The sequence below is a fragment of the Macaca nemestrina genome, chromosome 5 (genome assembly GCF_043159975.1).
Source record: "Macaca nemestrina isolate mMacNem1 chromosome 5, mMacNem.hap1, whole genome shotgun sequence".
Classification (NCBI taxonomy): domain Eukaryota; kingdom Metazoa; phylum Chordata; class Mammalia; order Primates; family Cercopithecidae; genus Macaca; species Macaca nemestrina.
The window spans coordinates 170,187,537-170,207,646 of NC_092129.1; the positions used below are offsets into that span (position 1 = coordinate 170,187,537).

The following is a 20,110-nucleotide window of genomic DNA, read 5'->3' on the forward strand; positions in this document are numbered from 1 at the left end:
TGCTGTCTCTTGATTGTAACATACAGACAGTACTGACCTCACAGGTGTATTGAAATGATTAAGTAGAAATAACAGATATAGCAGACCTGGTTAACTAAACACTAGTTCTTTCTTGGCCAGTGCTGGACGTTAAATTCTTATAGGTATGCTTGATTTCCACCCCATTTCTGGTTTCATCCTGAATTTCCATGCATAAATTACCTTTCCTTGCCCTGCATTATTGACAAAGACCCTCTCCTTGACCAAACTTTAGTCAGGCTCCTCTGAGTCCTCTTTTCAACTAGGCCTCCACTTTGGCCTATACAAACTGCAACTTTCAGCACAACCCATTTCATCAACCCTCCATACTAAGACATTTGAACAAACACTAGCTCAGGTTCTATCAGCTCAAGGCCATGTCCCTACGATGACATCACCACCTCCTGAACATGCCTAGCTGAGAAAGCTCAGAGCCTTCTCAAATTATTTCTAAAGCCAAAATAACTTTCTGTTCATTCTAGCCAACACCTGATAATAGGTCCCTGACCTTCCTTTTCTAGAGCGTTTAAAAGCTTGAAAGCTTGCAACTGTAAATCTTTTCCTTGTACCTTTGAGATGTAAATCCTCTACTACTCAGAAACAGCTCCTCAAGGACCTGGGAGCCACCTCTTTGAAACGTAAACATCCAGAGAGATACCTCTCCTGTTGCCCAGTTCTTGTAGGAGGGCAAGAGCCTAGCTGGTGGGCATCTTGTCCCAAATTGCAAAGCTATATTTCCTGTCCTAAAGACACAAGAACCAATTGCTTCTCCAGATAAACACCAATTAACAAACCCACATTGCCTAACTACACACACAAATCACCCTTAATGTCTTTTGGTACCTTTTGTTTAGTATATCCCAGCATTTAAAAGGGCTCCTGTCTTTTGTTCAGTTCAGTTAAGCTCTGGTAACGCTGAGGTCTCTCCCCTGCTGAAGTAGTACTGAATAAAATATGTCTTATCATTTTTTAAAGTGTTGGCTGCAAAACTTCATTCACTTAGCAAACATTTGTTGAATACGTCCCATGTTCGAGGTACCATACAACGATACTAACAATGAGCAAGACATTGTTACCTTCCTCAAAAAATTTGTAATTCACAGGGGGGGACAGGCATGTATGCAAAATATAGGAGTTCTAAGGCAGTAAGGTAAGTACCAATGGTACAGAGTTTTACTAGCACCTCAATATTCACTTACCCAGTAGCCTACATGATTTACTGCTAAAAAAAAAAAAAAAGTCCTATTTTTATATCTCCATCAAAAAAACATAGACTTCAGCCAGGCACAGTGGCTCAGGCCTCTAATGCTATCACTTTGGAAGGCTGAGGCAAGAGGATCACTTGAGCCCAGCAGTTCAAGAACAACTTGGACAACATAGTGAGACCCTATTTCTAAAAAAAGAAAAAAAAAAAAACCAGCAGGAACCACCTCTACGCACATGGTAATAACACCTTACATTGTATAGCATTTTAGCATTTTATTTTTACCAAGGGTTTAGATATATATGTTATTAAATATAATTTTTTATTTGGATGAGTAAAAGTATATATTAATAGTACTTTATAATTTAGAAACTACTTTCACCATTTAGATAAGGTAGCCATTAGTATTCCCTGATATTCCCTGAATGTAATTAAATAATTATAGCTCTATCAGGTCTGTTTGTATCTACTAATCTACCAAATAAGAATTTCAGAAAAGACAAAGAATAAGGTAAGATTTTCTTTCTCTGGTTGCAGAACTCTGTGAATTTAACTAACATCATTGAATGCTACACCTGCAATGGCTGAATTTTATGATGTATAAGTTATACTTCCATAAAGCCCTAACAAAATAAAATAAAAATAAGAACAGAAGATGAGAACATTAGTGAATTGAAACATATGTCATTAGAAAATTTCCAAACTAAAGAGGAAAAAATACAATGGAAAATAGGAAAAAGAGTTTAGGAGTCAAATAGAACAGGGTGAAAGATCTAAAGGATATAAAATTGTACTTCTAGGAGGGGAGGAAAGTGATCAGACCAGAAGAAATACTATTTGATGAGACAGCTGCTAAGAATATTCTAAAACTGGCCAGGGGTGGTGGCTCACACCTGTAATCCCAGCACTCTGGTAGGCTGAGGCAGGTGGATCAGTTGAGGTCAGGAGTTTGAGATCAGCCTGGCCAAAATGGTAAAATCTTATCTCTACTGAAAATAAAAAAAATCAGCCAGGTGTGGTGGCACATGTAGACAGTCCCAGCTACTCAGAAGGCTGAGGAAGGAGGATCACCTGAGCCCAGGAGGCAGAGGTTGCAGTGAGCTGAGATCACACCACTTCACTCCAGCCTGGGCCACAGAGCAAGATTTTGTCTCAAAAAAAAAAAAATTTGTAATTAAAGAATATTCTAAAACTGATTCAAGAACCTCTATGATCCTCAAACAAGATAAATAGTAAAGAAAAAGTGCCTCAAGCACATCACAATAGAACTCCTCAATACCAAAGACAAAGAAAAAAATTTTAACACACAGAGGAAAAAGGCACATCACCTCTAAAGGACTAAAGTGAGACTGACAGCCGATTTCTCAACAAAAATAATGGAAAACAGAGGACAATGAAATTACACCTTTAAAGTACTGAAAGAAACTGTCAATCTAGAATTCTACATGCAGCAAAAATATGCTTCAAAAATTAAGACAAAATACTTTCAAACAGGTAAAAATAGAAATACTAAAGGGAGTTCTTTCAGCAAAAAGAAAATAATCCCAAAGGGAAACACAGACTTACATGAAGGAATGAAAATAAATGATAAATATAAATAAATACTGTATAAAACAGCAATAATAATGATTCAGGTTATTTTATTCATGTGTGGAATTAAAATGATACAACCATTCCAAAAAGAGGAAGGGGTTTATAGAGTCAAAGTATTCTAATAACACTACATCATCACGGAAGGATTAAAATACTAATTTAAAGTATATTCATAAGTGAAAATAGATGCTATAATCTCTAGGATAACTGCCAAAAGAGTAAAACACAACGTATAACTATCAAGAAAAGAGAGAAGAAAACTGAATTAAAATTGCTTTATTAATTTTTTTAAAAGCAAGAAAGAAGAAGAACAAAGAACAGATATGACAGTTAGAAAACAAATAGTACAATGGGAAGTTTAAACTCAATTATATTATCAAGTACTTTACATGTAAATGAACTATTAGCTGCTCCAAAGATTGTCAGGTGAGATAAGTAAACAAAAGCCAGCTATATGCGGCTTATAAAACAAACAACTAAAAATAGAGTCAGGAAATTTAAAGTATATAAAAAGATATACCATGCAACACTAACCAACTAACAAAGGAGAGTTGGTATATACTACTATAAGACCTGTAAACAGTAAGTCAAGAACCATTATGAGAGGTACAGAGACGAAAGGGGTACAATACACCAAGGAATTATAACAATTATAAGTTTGTATGTATTTAATAACATATCCTCAAAATATATATTTAAAAACTGACAGAATGAAAAGTAGAAAAATTCATCATCACAGTGAGAAATTTTGCTTATCCATCCCAATAACTGACAGAATAAGCAGACTGAAAAACTGTAGATAGAAACTTTGATCAATACAATTAATGAATTTGACCCAATCTATGTGCACCAAATTCTGCAACTACAACTACAGAATATGTTGTATAGTCTATTCAAGTGCATGTCTATCACTCAGCAAAAATGATCATATCCAGGCCATAAGAATAGTCTCAAAAATATCAAAAGACTAAAATGTTAATAGCATGTTCTTTGACAATAGCTGGATTAAGCTAGAAATCAACAAGATTTTTAGAATATCCTAAACCATTGTAAATTAAGCAATAAATGTCTAATAACTTGTGGTCAAAGAAAAAAACACATGGCTATTTTTAAATATTTTGAGCAGAAAAAATGTGACAGAATTTAAGAGGATACTATTAAAGCCATGCTTAAGGAAAATGCAGAGCTTTGAATGCATATGTTAGAAAAGTTGAAAATCAATAATCTAAGTATCATTTTCACAAAGTTAGAAAAAACAGAAAACCCAAAGCCAAAAATATTAGGAAAGTACTAACTATGAACAGAAATTAATAAATTAGAAAATTAGCATACAATAGCAAAAAAAAAAGTCAAAGTATTCACTGATAAAATAATAAATTTGATAAACCCCAGGCAAGGGGGGAAGAAAGGCACAGATCGTAAATATCAAGAATGATAAGGGAGGCACTATTCAGATACTTACACCAATCTCTCTCCTAAACAAATTCTTAAACAAAATATCACCAAACTGAGTCCAACAAAACACTAAAATAATAGCACATCAGCTGAATTTATGATAGAAACGCAAAACTGTTCTAACATTTTTAAAAATGTGATTACCATATTGACAAAATAAAGGAGAAACAAATCATATGATCATCTCAATAAATGCAGAAAATCATTTGCTAAAACTCAACACATGTTCATGATTAAAATAACCATTAATTAGAAATGAGAATTTTCTTAATCGATAAAAAGGTTTCAACACTTCTAAGCAAGAGCCGTATTTTAAATATTGAATGCTTTCCCCCTGAAATTGGGAATAAGACAAAGTACATACTATCATCATTTCTATTCAAAATTATAATTGAGGTCCTAGATAGAGCAATGAGGCAATAAAAAAAGTGAAAGAGATAAGAATCAGACAAGAAAGAAACAAAGCTCTTAGAAAATCCAAATAATTCTACAAATAAGTTATTAAGATTAAGAACTGAATACAGCAAAATCCCTGGAATCAAGGTCAAGATACAAAAATGTATTTATATACACAAGAAACAAAAAATTACAAGGTGAAATTTTAAAAGATGGCATTTGCAATAACAATAAAAAGAACAAATCTAATGAAAGAAGTACAAGAATACTACAGAGAGAACTTCCAAACATTACTTAGAGAAATTAAAGACAACAAATGGAGAGCTATATTGTGTTCATTGATTAGAAGACTCAATATTACAAAAATGTCAACTCTCCCAAATTGATCTACAGAGTCAATGCAAATTCCGATCAAAATCTATCAGGTTGTTTGTGGAAACTGACAGGATGATCCTAAAATCTGTATGTAAATGCCAAACACTAAAAATGGGCTAAAAGAAAATCAAGACAAAAAACAAAACTGAAGAACTTATACTACCTGATATCAGGATTACATCAATGTAAGATGCTTTTTTGTTTTTGTTTTTGTTTTTTTGAGATGGAGTCTTGCTCTTGTCGCCCAGGCTGGAGTGCAGTGATGCAATCTTGGCTCACTATAACCTCTGCCTCCTGGGTTTAAGCAATTCACATGCCTCAGCCACCCAAGTAGCTGGGATTACAGGTGTGAACCACCACACCTGGCTAATTTTTGTATTTTTAGTAGAGACGGGGTTTCACCATGTTGGCCAGGCTGGTCTCAAACTCCTGACCTCAAGTGATCCACCCACCTTGGCCTCCCAAAGTGCTGGGATTATGTAAGGCACTTTATTAGACAAATGCATCATAAGGACAAAATACAGAATCCAGACAGAGATTCATAAGCATATGATTACTTATTTTTATGAAAAGGATGCCACTGCAATTTAATGGAGAAGGAATAATCCTTTCAATAAATAATGCTGGGTCAACAAGATATTTATATAGATAAAAATCATTTTGACCCTTACCTCACACCATACACAAAAATCAATTCAAAGGAGTTATAAATCTAAATGTGAAAAGTAAAACAATAAAACTTCTTGGTAGCATAGGAGAATATCTTCATGATCTTGGAGCAGGCAAAAAATTCTTAAGACACAAAAAGCACTAACATTAAAAGAAAATATATATAAATGAGTTCATTAAAATTAAACGCTTCTGATTGAAAAATTATAAGAGTTAAAAGCAAGCTATAGTGTGGAAGAATTCCACAACAAATATATCACACAAAGGACTTCTATCTAGAAAATATAAAGAACTCCATAAAAATCAGTAAGAAAAAGACAATCTTTTTTAATGGACAAAAATATTTGAACTGGCATTTCATCAAAGAGGCTATCCAAATGGCTAATAAAACATGAAAAAATGCTCAACATCACTTATTAGGAAAGTACAAACAAAAACTGCAGTGAGGTACCATTTTTCATCTGCCACTATGGCAATACAACTATGAGCAAGAATGAGAAACAACTAGAAATTTCGTACACTGATGTTGAGAATGTCACTGATATAACCACCTGGACAACTGTTTGGCAAAAGTTTGATAGCAATATCACAGCTAAATCATACATATAACCCATGACCTTTCTACTTCTACAGAGATGCACAACAGAATTGCTCACATACACATGTATGAGAATGTTTGTAGCAGCACTATTTGTAATAGCTGAAAATGGGAACATCCCAAATGTCTATGAACAGTACGATTTTAAAAAGTGTGCTACAGGCAACAATGAAATACTATACCAAAATGACAGAGACAAAAAACAAACTATTACTACATCCAGCAGCAAGGATGAATATCCCAAATAGTTGGTGAAAGCTATCATACAAACACACATAAAGTACACACTGCCTGATTCCATTTGTATAAAGTTCTAAAACGGGCAAAACTAATCAACAGTGTTAGAATTCAGACTATGGGTCACCTTTGGGGGCAGGTAATAACTGAAAAAAAGGCAAAGGAAGGATTTGGGGGTGATAGTAATCTTCTATTTTTTGATGTGAGTAGGTAGTTACACAGGGGACTCACTTGAAAATGCATGAAAGCTGTATATCCTTATGATTCGTGCACTTTCCTATATGTACGTTAACCTTCAATAACAAGTGTATCTAAAAATAAAAGTAATGCTTCCTATGTCTATACAGGATACATACAACACAAAACAGGTAATGTTGTGATTGTGAAAAGTCTACATGTAACACCATGAGAGATTTTCTAAAACTCAAATCTGATCATTTACTCCCCTGCTTAAAATATTTTACCGTCTTCCTCATCTGGCCTCTGTCTACCTCACCAGCCACATCTCTTACTCCTTTCTCCTCCCCGACCCCACTCCATCCCCTCCCCAGTTCTTTTTACTCTCCAAAAGAAGCCATATTATCTCAAATGGATTCTAAGCTTTTACGATGCCCAGTTCCCTCTTTATAGCTCTTTTACCCACTCATACCACCTCAAACTGTCCCATATTTGCCTGCTTTCCTGGGTCATCCTTCATCCAGTATAGACATCAATTATTCCCAAATCCCAAATCTTGCTTGGATGCCTCTCCTACAGATCCCACAGGCATCATATATATGCCCTATCATGATACACACTTGTGTAACGACCAGACACTTACCTGTAATTTCTTCTGTTCGCATCAGCAGGGTAGGGCTACACTTGATTTGTTCATCTTTGAGTCAATAGAGCCTAGCACAGTGTTACTTAAGAAATTTCCTACTCTACAATGTGAGATTTTTACAAGAGCTATCTAAATTTTCCCCTTTTAAAACTGTCTGTGAAAGAAAAATTTATATTTATAGACCAACCACGATCATTTAAATTTACTGCAGATCAAAGAATAACTGAATCTCAACAGAGATATTATCCTGAGTTCTAAAATGCTTTAAGCTTCTCCTAATTATGTGTCCATTTGTCTACATAAAGCTGTTTAAGGATTTCTAATTCTTCCATCATTGTCTATAAAGACAGAGAAAAGGAAAACATTAATTTTTCTATGATGCTAGTTCCTTACTGATATGGTTTGGCTCTGTGTCCCCACCAAAATCTCATGTTGAATTTTAATTCCCAAAGTTGCAGGTGGGGCCTGGTGGTAGGTGATTAGATAAAGAGGAGGCTTCTAATGGTTTAGCACCATACCCATAGTGCTGTCTCGTGACAGAGTTCTCAGGAGATCTGGTTCTTTGAAAGTGTGTGGCACCTCTCCCATCTCTCTTCCTCCTTCCTGCTCTGGCCATGTAAAATGTGTCTCCTTAACCTTCGCCTTGTGCCATGATTGTTAAGTTTCCTGAGGCCTCCCCAGCCATGCTTCCTGCACAGCCTGCAGAACTGTGACTCAATTAAATCTCTTTTCTTCATAAATTACCCACTCTCAAGTAGTTCCTTATAACAACGTGAGAATGGACTAATACACTCACTCACCAAAACTGTATCAACAGCATAGCGCATTTCTAGTACCCCATTATGATAAGTGATATCTATCTCAAACGAATCATAGCAAGATGTATTATTTTTAAACATCTTTTGTATATATTCAATGTAAGATACATTGCTGAGTAAATTTTCTATCCATACATTATCATGATTAAGAGATCATAACAATTTCAAAAGTTTCAGTGACATCATATGGTTATAACTAATGTGCTATCTTTTGGGATCATCAAATGTTCTGATTTCCTGTGAAAATATCTTCTACTTGTTAATAAGTGGTTTGTAAGTCATTTCACTGTCAGAATCAGAGTGAAGGACTTCCAACTCTAATCTGAACATCTGAATAAAGGCCTTGATATTCTGACTTTAGGAATACTTTCCTGCTAGCTATAGTAATTTATTTGGTCATGATACATACACATATCTTCTATGTGTGAAATATGGAAAATGCTGAATTGACAGTTAAGTCAACATACGGGGACTACATCTGGGAATACTACACTGGGATTACAACTTTAGGCAAAAAAAAAAAAAAAAAAGACATTGTTTCTGCCCTGTTGGAGCTTACAGTCTACTGAGGATGGTATAAATCTATCACATAAATAAATGTAAAATTAAAATTGTGGTAAATACACCATCTCTCACCTGAACTATTGAAATTGGCTCCTAACAAGTCTCCCTGGTACCAATCTTGTCCCCTTACATCTTCCATGTAGATTCGTTCTCTACATGGAATAATATTTCTAAAATGTTAACCAAATTACTCCCATCTTTCCCGGACCACCTCTACAAAAAGTCCTCCAATGGCTTCCTATTCCACATAGAATAAAACTCAAGTCCTTACCATGAATAACAAAGTCTGGAGCAATCTGGCCACCCCTTTTCTTTCTAACCTCATTTCATATGACTCTCCTGCCTTCTCTCTCTGCCTCAGGGCCTTTGCACTGACTGATTCTGTCTGAAATGCTCTGCTCTTGAGCAGATCTTCTCTTGTCACTCAAATCCCTATTTAAATGTTACCTTACCTTTTAATCTAAGGTACTCATCCACTCATTTGCATTATTTTAATTATCTCAATTTTATTTATCTCTGCTAATATTCTTGTTTATTTGGATTTTGTTTGTCCAGGACAGAAGAATAATGAACAGACTAGAAAAAAGGAGTGGGGCTGCCAGCCAGCATTACGAGCTCATGCTTAGATCACAGTTCAGTCTTCATAATCCTATCTAAATGGCAAACTACCTATGAAGAAACAAAGATGGCATAAGCCTACCCCACTGCACTACCTTTGGAAGTACAACTGTTGTAAACAAATCAAAAAAACATTGTTGGAGAAGTCACTCAGAAAAATAGGTAAAAGTATAGAATATTTGGATCTAATGAAATCACATTAAAATGCCTTTCAAACCAAGAGATGTCATTAAAACGACTAACATAACTGTGAGCAAGGGAAATGAAGAATCCAACAGAATGAAAGAAGATATCTCAAATATTGGTGGGCAAAGCCTAAAGCTGATATAGACAGACAGGCTTGGCCCTCCTGTATAGTCATCATAACAACAAGGGACTCCATAACAATGAAAAACAGGGTGAGGAGTGACTCTGAATCAAGTCTAGGACTATACTATTCAACATGGCAGCCACTAGTCATGTTTGGCTATTGAGCACTTGAAATGTGGCTGGTGCAACTAAGAAGCTGAAATCTACATCGCATTTAATTTCAATTAACTTAAATTTAGAAACTGAACCAATGAAAAATATTTTTCCTGCAAATACAACATTACTCTTTTGGTAAGACCACATTTCTTTTCTTTTTTTTTCTTTTTCCTTTTTTTTTGAGACGGAGTCTCCTCCTGTTGCACAGGCTGGAGTGCAGTGGTGCAATCTTGGCTCACTGCAACCTCCGCCTCCCAGATTCAAGCGATTGTCCTGCCTCGGCTTCCTGAGTAGTTGAGACTACAGGCACGCGCCACCAGGTCTAGCTAATTTTTGTATTTTTAGTGGAGACGGGGTTTCACCACGTTGGCCAGTCTGGTCTCAAACTCCCAACCTCAGGTGATCTGTCCACTTCAGCCTTCCGAAGTGCTGGGATTACAGGAATGAGCCACCATGCCCGGCCTCACTTTAATTGCTAAAAATTTACCATCCAAATTGAGATGTTCTCTAAGTGTAAAATGCACACCAGATTCCAAATAGTTTGTGCAAAATGAAAATGTTTAATATCTCATTAATAATTTTTTTATTGATTACATGTTGAAATTATGGTAATTTTGATATATTAGGTTAAATAAAATCTACTACTAAAAATAATTACTTTTTACTTTCTCTCTTTTTTTTAAGGGGCAGAGTCTCGCGCCATACTGGAGTGCAGTGGAATAATCATGGCTCATGGAAACCTGAATTCCTGAGCTCAAGCAATCCTCCTGCATCCTACCTCAGCCTTCAGAGCAGCTGGGACTACACATGCGCACCACTGTGCCCAGCTAATTTTAGCATTTTTTGTAGAGGTGGAAATCTCACTATGTTGCCCAAGCTGGTCTTGAACTCCTGGCCTCAAGTGATCTTCCTGCTTCGGCCTCCAGGTGTGAGTCACGCACCTGGCCAAATCTTACTTTTTAATATCACTACCCATAACTTAGAAGTACATACTGGACAGCACTGGTCTAAGGATTAAAAAACCAACACTATCTGAAAAGAAGGGTTTGGAGTCTCCTATTGTTATGATGACTACACAGGAGGGCCAAGCCTGTCCATCTATGTCATAGGAAGAATTCTCCAGAATGTGTGCCATCCAGTTGCAGCATTCAAGCCTTAAATGAGTGATCAATAAGCAACCATATTTTAATTCAAAAATGGTCAGACAGCAATTTCAAATCAATATGGGATGGTAAGATAACTAAAGTTCACCTAGAATGGCACCTTCAGTTAGTTTATCTGAGATTATAAACTTCCTTCTAGTGGGTAACTAACTCCCATCTAGAGAAGGTTTAGAATTAAATGTAGAGATGAGGAAAATCAGACTTGTATTATTACTTTTTAGAAAAGTTTAGAAATATGTCTTATATTAATTGGAACAGCCTGTGCACAATTTAAAAGAATCTGACATCAAACTGACAGATGAGCCTTGTGATTCTAGTTCAAAATGTGTAATAGATTTTAGATAAGATTTATTTTGATTGAAATGTTTAGGAGTATTTGACTATGTCTATACAATATTAATTTTGTAAGTGACAAAATATTCAAAGGAACTTCACCTAAGTATTTGGTAAGGTTTTACTTACTTGAGTCATAAATTTGCCCAATAAGCATATGATTTATCTAAATAGAACAATCAATAATTAAAGTAACATGTGCAATTTACAATATTTAAGGTTTGAAATTTAAGTTCATAAATGAGGCTGATAATTTAAGAAATCCAGTATGTTCAATTTGAATTAAAGTTTAGTCAAAGAAAAAGTGAAGATGATTGCTCATATTCGCCAGATATATAAACAGAGCATTAAGATATGCAAGTTGAACTTAAAGGCCCAAAGAAAATGAGATTTTTGTTTCTACCTGAAATAAATTAAATATTAATTTTCCTTTCTCCACACAAAACTTACCCTTAATAACTATTAATTACATTAGAAATGTTAATTCATTTAATCCTTACAATCACCAAGTGAAGTAATATTATTGTCTCCGCTTTAAACGTAATTGTCTTAGTTTGTTCAGATTGCTATAACAAAATACCATATGCTGAATGGCTTATAAACAACAGAAATTTCTTTATTACTGTTCTGGGAACTGGGAAGTCCAGGATTAAGGTGCTGGCAGATTAGGTATCTGGTAAAAGACCACTTATTGGTTTACAGATGGTGCCTTCTCACTGTGTTCTCACATGGCAGAAGGGGCCAATGACCTCTCTGGGGTCTCTTTTATAAGGGCACTAATACTATTTATGAGGGTTCCACCCTCATGGCCTAATCACCTCCCAAAGGCCCTACCTCCTAATATGATCACCTTGGGGGTTAGAATTTCAACATACGAATTTGGAGGGCACATAAGAAAGCTGTCCATTGCAGTAATGAAATGAAGGCACAGAGAGATTAAGCAGCTACCTCAAGGTCATATCACTAAAAGGTGGCAGAGCCAGTATTCAAATCCAGGATGTCTGGCTTCTCATATTGGCATTGAACATTAAAAAAAAAAAAAAAAAAAAAAAGGTCATAGTGATCTAAATAATTAGATGATCATAAAAGTGGTTTTATTCCATAGTATTAAGATTCTAAGTCTCTTATTCCTTTTTTCCCCCAGGAGTTATCAAGAAAAGTATGCACCAGGAATTCCAGGAAAACCCCACGCCATGCAGGGGAATGACCCAAATGAAAACATCTTTCCAAACTTCTAACTTCATCCCTTATACCACGCTCCAGACCTTCAGCATCCTAAAACAAGGAAATCTCCCACTGTAACAAAGAGCATGTTGCTCTGACCCTCAGAGAATTTAGCCTGCGGTATATGACATTTATTGAGTTACTTTTCATTTCATTTCATCCTATACCACTCAGGTAGCCCTTGCCCTTGTTCATTTCCAATCCGGAACACAGTATAAAACAAAACACAAATTCAGGAGACAGAAAATAACTCCATTTAATTTTGTTGGGTTTTTTTCCAAAATTCGACTTGAGGATAGGGGTTCTCTCCCTCCTTCTACTCCAAAAGCCCATCTGAGGTCTGCAGCAATAATTGTAAACAACAATGTCTTTTTCTTGGCTACCTCCAGAGAACTACCTCCTCCTTCTCAGCCATCCATACCTGCCACTCTGAATTTGCTCCACCAGGCAGTCCTCAACTGCCACTCTTTCCAAAGTAACATAATCCCAAAAGCATCTTCACTGCAGCACGAAGGCATTCTTTGTCTGCTGGTAATTAACAATGCAATCATAGTCAAATTCAGATTGTGGTTTATCCACACAAATCATGTTTTTAAATCTACCAACTCTGTACCATCTTGGATAAGCTATTTATTAGCCTTTTATAGATAAGGAAACAAGAATTATGGTGATGATCAAAAGAGACAGCTTGTGTGGAATACTTAATAGCATACTTGGCACCAAGTAAATGCTTAATAAATAGTAGTTATTACAAAATTTACTATTAAATGAACCTACAGAACTATGTTTACTCACTTGCTTTTATGAACACCTGTCTCTTATTTAGTACTACTTTTCACATAGCTTAAATAAGGCTCCTGAAATTAAAATGCTTACTCATTCTTCTATGGAGACAGTAAGAACATGTGTTATTTCAGAGGAGGGACATGCACAGAGTTCCACTGGGAGAGAGTGAGAAGGGAGTATCACTTAGTCCTTAGCACATGTAAGAGGTAGCCTAGGGAAGAGAAGGTGAGCCCAGATTGAGGATAACCCCGTGAGGCAATGCAAATGGATCAACATTTCCAAGATAGATTTACATGTATATAGCACGGCCAATACCACAGAAAATATGTAGTCACCCCTCAATATCTGCAGGGGGGTTGGCTTCAGGACCCCCAAGGATACCAAAATCTGAGGATGCTCAAGTCCCTGGTATAACATGGCATAGTATTTGCATGTAACCTATGTACATCCTGCCATGTACTTTAAATCATCTGTAGATTACTTATAATACCTAATACAATGTAAATATCATGTAAATAGTTCTTAGACTGGGTTTCTTATTTGTATTTTTTTTTATCATTGTATTGTTATTTTTTTCCAAATATTTCCAATCCATAATTGATAGAATCTGCAGCTATGCAAGGCTGACTATATTCTTTAAATATATGAATACAAATAATAAATTAAAGAACAACCACCTTCGGAAAATATCTTTTTCATAAATTATTCTAGTTTCTATGTACAGAAAAAAATACTGGTACATGTCACAATGTGCTATGAAGAAATGCTTCTTGTTTTATGACTTTAGGTTTTAGTTTTAGCAAAAAGAAAATATAAGATGGGGGAGGAAAGCCCAAGCATAATAATTAGTGTCATTATTTCTACACTTAGTAGATATCAGTAAATAGAAAATAAAGCTTGCTGCATTCCTTGACACAAAGCCAGGATTCTGGTATATTTTGTGTACCTTTGGGTTAACATAACAGAAAGAGATCATATCAGTTTCCTCATTTATAAAATGGGGATAATAGTACCTACTTCAAAGGGTTGTTGTGAGGATTAAATGAGTTGGTATTTCTGAAGTGCTTGGAAAAGTGGCCCATAGGGAAGAATTCATATGGGTTTGATTGACAGAGAAGAGCTGGAAGTCAAAATTACTGCAATCAGACTAAACAAGGTCTCAGGAAACCAATATACAGGAAGAAAAAAAGGCCAGAGAAGACCACACAGAAACCTTTTATTGTAGATTTAAAATTCAAGAGTTTGAGGAAACAACAATTCTTCAGTATAACTATGCCTGACACATCACATGGTGATCAACTTACGTAAAACACCATGTCTGCCTTGAATGACCATAGCTATAGAAGAGGGAAGATGGTTCACAACAGACTGCTCGGAAACACAACTTCTCACTCAAATACATCAAATATGTTAGCCAAACACACACAGTTTTATTTTATAGTTCCATTGCTATCTTGATTATCTAAATCATGTACCTGACCAATTAGATAACATTACTCATGTGGAAACATTTTATTATTGGGCCTTAATTTGTGGTTTACAATATTTAAAGTGCACTTAAATCACAATTTGAGAGAGTCATGTTTTAGTTAATTGGGAGGAAAAATGGAGGCAAGTGACCAGGACCAGCACCAGCACCTCTTTTGTAGGACTGGCCAGCCTTTGGAAATGGTCACTAGGTAAAGACCTCAGGTAATTTGCTTTAGAGTCTGGACCATAAAGTGTTAAAGAGATTATTAGAGCCATCACTGTCTCCCAGCTTCCAACCCCAGACTCCCTGACCCTGCCCTCCCAACCACCAGCACTGCACCCCCACCCCTGCACCACTTTTGGCCACTACATCCGCAGACTCTCAGTGTGTACTGATCTCTTTAACACCTTTTAACTCACTGCTGCCTCCACCTCCTAGTTCTTTGGTTTTCACTTCAAACGACTGTAAGATAAAGAAGCAAGGATCAAGTTCAAAACATGTATGGAAATAAGCCATCACCTAACAGGATCCCAAATTCTACTCTCCAACATACAATGTCTATAAATACTCAAAATGCAAAATATAAAGATTATAATGTGTTTTTTATGCACACTATTTTCTGATCAAATTACACATTAACCAAATCATTTTTAAAATAAGCTCTGGAAATATAAAACATTTTTTTAAAAACATTACAAAATTAACGACTTCTGAAAAAAGGAAGGCTGAAAACAAGACCAAAGGAGAATATCTGGGTATCATACATAAAGAATTACATATAAAATAAATAACCCTAATAGTTGAAAAACAAGTAAGTCCCCAACTATAAGAGGTCAGTTGACTTTCATCAAGCAACACAGAATATATAGAAGGAAACATTTGATAAACATTTGATGACTGATGTCCAAAACCATACTATATAACTGCTACAAACAATTGGCACATAAGGAAAACAATCATTTACCTTGAACTATGTTTATATCACTTAAATTATGTATAATACTGTATAAAAGTATATATTTTCCCCAAGCACTTGTGGCTTACCAAACAGCTTAAGACATCTTATCTCCATTTGAACTGAAAACATGAAAAATGAAACACATGCCCACAAAAGTTTTTCAGCTTCTATCAATCACTATTAATAATCCATGTTACTAAACACCACATCCTATCACCATGACCATGTGCCTTTTTGCAGTACAGTAGTTCTGACCAATACCCACTGTGCACAGCAGGTCAGTTAACAATATCTTATACTTACAGCATTTTGTCTTGAGGTCTCAGGGTCACATTATTCTCCCCAGCCACAAATCTAAACCTAAGTGTTTTGGTAATGAAGAAATCATTTAAAAACTACCATCCTTCACAAATGTGCTTTTATAAATGCTACGACACATTGCACTACATACTAAATTGCCAACCAGTAATCATGTTATCACAGTGCAACTAAAAATCGCAAGAGAATGTTGACCCAGAAACAGCTAATAAAGGCTTCAGTGGTTTTAGGCTGCCCATGTAGGCTTATGTAGTTACAAACAACTGACTTTCAACGGCACAAATATAATGTTAATCCTAACTTACACAGGAACATTTGTGACTCATTTTTTTTTCTTTGGATATGCTTCATAAACTAAATTACAAAAATCTTTCAGGTAGAATACAGCTATGGTGATGATTATCAAGCCATATTTTACAGCTTATACCAAAAATTAGGGCCAGTTTTACTTCATAAAATTAAAACTCGGAAGCTAGAAATGCAGGAAAAGTCCCGTGAATCAGCAAGAGTGATGACTAGCATTTTACACCTGGGGATATGCAGCGCTGTTGCCTGCTTCCACCAGGTGGCTACACCATGGACAGAAAGCACATTTTCTGTTTGCATTTTCTAAGGACATATTGCAGATATCATAGTATTTTTTGTTTCATTATCTGGTTATGCACATACCTCAGAACACTAGTAACACATATAATCATGCCAGATTATTGTTTTCCACTGCACTGACACAAGCTTCATTTCATGCTTCAGAGCTCTTATAACTACAACCAAGCAGTGCATGCAATACATGATTATTGATTTCTGTATACTGACTTTATATTTTGCCAGAAAATGATGCAGTTTTGAAGAAGCCAAACTATACTGAATGTTGTGCTTGCGTGAGCTAGCAGGAAAGGCAAAGTACCAGTTCTTACTGCTAAATTCACCATGGATATCTCCATTCTTCGTCACTCAGATTAAGGGCCTCAACATAAATGTTGAGGCTAGAATTCACAGTGTGGGTTTCATCTGGCTGAAAGCATGGACCAAGTCCTTTAACTTGAATGCTCATTTTGCTAACAAAGATCTGAATAAAGCTGTTCTCCTGGTCCCTTAGGAAAAACACACACATACACACACACACATACAAATAATTTATTTTTAGTACAAAACATAAAGCTACATTCTCTGTCTATATAATGTGCCTAGCCTTCAATATCCTGTTTGCTGTTCACGTTTAAGTGAGAAAATACTTATTTTTCTCTCCTGTTTATCTTCTCAAAACAGATCTACTTCGTTTTAATCAATGTACCATTTCATTACCGTCATGAAAGAGTATTTAGCAGAGCATCTGTGAATCTTCCACAGGTAAAATTCAGTTTAAAAACAAGCCCAATTGTGAAATAACCTGCAAACTGTTATTGCAACTTCAATCCTTTAGTTTCCAATACAATCTTCTAATGAAGCGACATTACTTAAAGTTGCTGGCAAATATGAACAGACTGAGAAACCTAGTAATCAGCAGGCTAACAGGTGTTGAAATCCCAAAAGAGGGAAGAGGAATATTAGATAATCACTCTTTGCCTGACACTTCAAATAGCTGTAATATCCAGAATTCCAATCAACTTAACTGCAATTCAAAATGATCACTGGTACTGTTTGTTTTCATTAATTACTTTTTAGCAAAAATATAACTTCTTGCATTCCATATAGAGTTCTTTAACTGACCTATTCCAACTTATACATTATTTTACTAAGTTGGATATACAATTTTATATGTTAGATAATTTTCCAGTTATCAATATGACATCTCATATTAAATATGATTTAAAACAGATCTTATTAACATATATACAATTTCCTTCTGAATTGATCAACCGTATTTCTGAAAATGTATGTTTTCTTTCATATTACTACATGTAAGATGATGTCTAAGTACCAAAAAAATAAGTCTTCACAGTCACAATTTAAATCTGTGCTTCGCGTCTGCAACAAACTAATTATCACGAAATGATTGTAAGGCTTGGGGCCACTGAGAAAGGGCAGGGGTACCTTTAATATATCCAGTGCCCCATTGGCAACCGCATCGTGGTCCTTATCATCACGTGAACTCATAAACACCGAGGCAAACACCTCCCAGCTACCTGCCTCCAGAGGTGCTTTGGATTGCCTCCCTACACATAAAAAAACACAAGGCACTTCCCAGTTCCTTACAGCATGAACACAATACCTTCCAGAAACAAAAGCAATGACCTGGGTGCCAAGTATCTCCTCGACAAAGTATCGGTACAGCTCTACACTCTGGTCTCGTCAGCCGGGGAAACCCGGGCTACCCTTACTATCTAGTTATAGGTGCAACTGCACCGTCCAAAGAAAAAGGTCTTTCGATTCAATATCCAAACGAACTTCAGAAGTCCCCTCAAAATGCTTCAGCCACAGGCATAAAAAGGGGCTCGCTTTTCAGAGATTTGTAAAAATCTTTCGCTTGTCCCTCCATGCCCTCCTCAAAGAGAATACCATGAAACACGAAAATCCAAAGGTAAATATTTTCATACCTTTTTTTCCCCTAAAAGCCTCGATGGCACGCCAAGAAGGAAAAACAACAACAACAACAACAACAGAGGGGCAGCTCCCTGAGCAGGTGCAGCCCGTGCGGGCGCTCCGCAACCGCGCTCCGGAACCGCCCTCCGCCGCGCAGCCCCTCAAGTTGGTGCCAGGACGGCGGCCTCCGCGGTGCCCAGAGGGAGACTCCGCGCACCGGCCCCGGCGCCGCTCGGCCTGAAGTTTGCCGCCCCCTCTCCTCGGCGCGCTCAGGCGGCCCGGCGCGGTCCAGGACTGCGGGGCTGGCGGCTGCCCCGGCGTGGGGGAGGCCGCGGCGGCAGCGGCGTCGGGGGCGACCGCCGGCCGTTTCCTCGGTGGGGACGCGCCCCCGGGGACTCGGGCGCAGCCGGATGCGGGCACCCCTCCCTCCGCGCGCCGGGCGTGCCCCACCCCACCCGGCGTCCAGGCGACCCCTCCCCGGCCGCGGGCGCGCTCGCCTTACCTGGCCGGCGGCGGCCCAGGGCCCGGGAGCCGCTCCGGCTGCGGCGGCTCCTGGGAGGGGAGGGAGGTTCCCGCGGAGGAGGAGCTCGCGCGAGGAGCTAGCGGGCTGGCGGGCGGGCTGCTTTGTCTCCACTGCGCGGAGCCGCCGACCCTGCGTCACCATGGCAACCGCCGGGGCCCCCCAGCCCTTCCCCTCAGCAGTCCGGGTATTCGGAGGGGACAAGGACCCCCGATGGGCCGCCACCAACACAAACACGCCCCTCTCTCAGTCTCCCTCACACACCGCCTGTTTCTCCCCAGCGAGAGCGGAAGGCTAAAGCGGAGCGAGCCCAGGGCCAGTGGTATTCGCATCCTAGTAGGCACTCCTTTGCTTTCCCACACTGGACATTCCAACTGCCGTCGCTCCACCATCCGCCCACACACACCCTCCACCACCACCACCACACCTTTCTCCTGTGGAGCTGTACCCTCAAAATGGAAATTAACTTAAGGAAGGAGAAAGAGCAAGGCAAAGTGATGAAGTGTTGAGCAACTGTTACTCGGTGCTCCTGTTGCAACTGCCGCAGCATGCACGGAGCTGCCAAGGGACGCTGTGCCGCCTTCTCCCTCTCCCCCTCCTCCTCCTCCCTCTTTTACCAAGCTTTGCCTCTGCTGGATCTGGTCTCACTCCACCCAAACCGTGTATCTGTCTTGTTGAGGGCTCCCGTAGGAGAGAGGGGAAAGGGGGCTTTATCTCTGATGTAAACACAGGATACACTTGTAACCTCACAAGCTGAAACATAACTTTCAGGCTGCAGTATGGATCTCAGCTGCTGCCACAATGCGCAGCTACTGGCCGTGACTGCCTAAGCATCTACCATGAACCCTGAGTGACTCTGTGCCAAGGACCGGTCACGTACTGCAGGCCATGGCACTCAGGAGCAGAGAAAAGAAAGCTAACTTTTTCCCCTCCTGAGGAAATTCTTAGGGAGAGAAAAGTACTAGCAGACCCTTGGTCATGCTT

At 37.9% G+C, this 20,110-nt stretch overlaps 1 protein-coding gene across 15 annotated transcripts in view; it reads right to left on the reverse strand.

Annotated features, from left to right (window-relative positions):
* Positions 1–19,766, reverse strand: part of LOC105482456 (ring finger protein 182) — a 53,502-nt gene extending 33,736 nt beyond the window's left edge. For 4 of the 15 annotated variants that reach the window (XM_011742574.2, XM_011742571.3, XM_071097590.1 and 1 more), the window contains exon 1: positions 19,109–19,479. Coding sequence is in view for 1 of the 15 variants with exons in the window: in XM_071097595.1 (XP_070953696.1) it covers positions 19,109–19,270 (162 nt within the window). In the remaining 14 variants the exon portion in view is untranslated. Of the gene's footprint in view, positions 1–18,620; positions 18,994–19,108; positions 19,532–19,553; positions 19,681–19,743 lie in introns of those variants that run through there. The other 11 variants (XM_071097594.1, XM_071097593.1, XM_071097591.1 and 8 more) reach the window with 8 other exon arrangements.
* Positions 19,767–20,110: the final 344 nt, after the last annotated feature.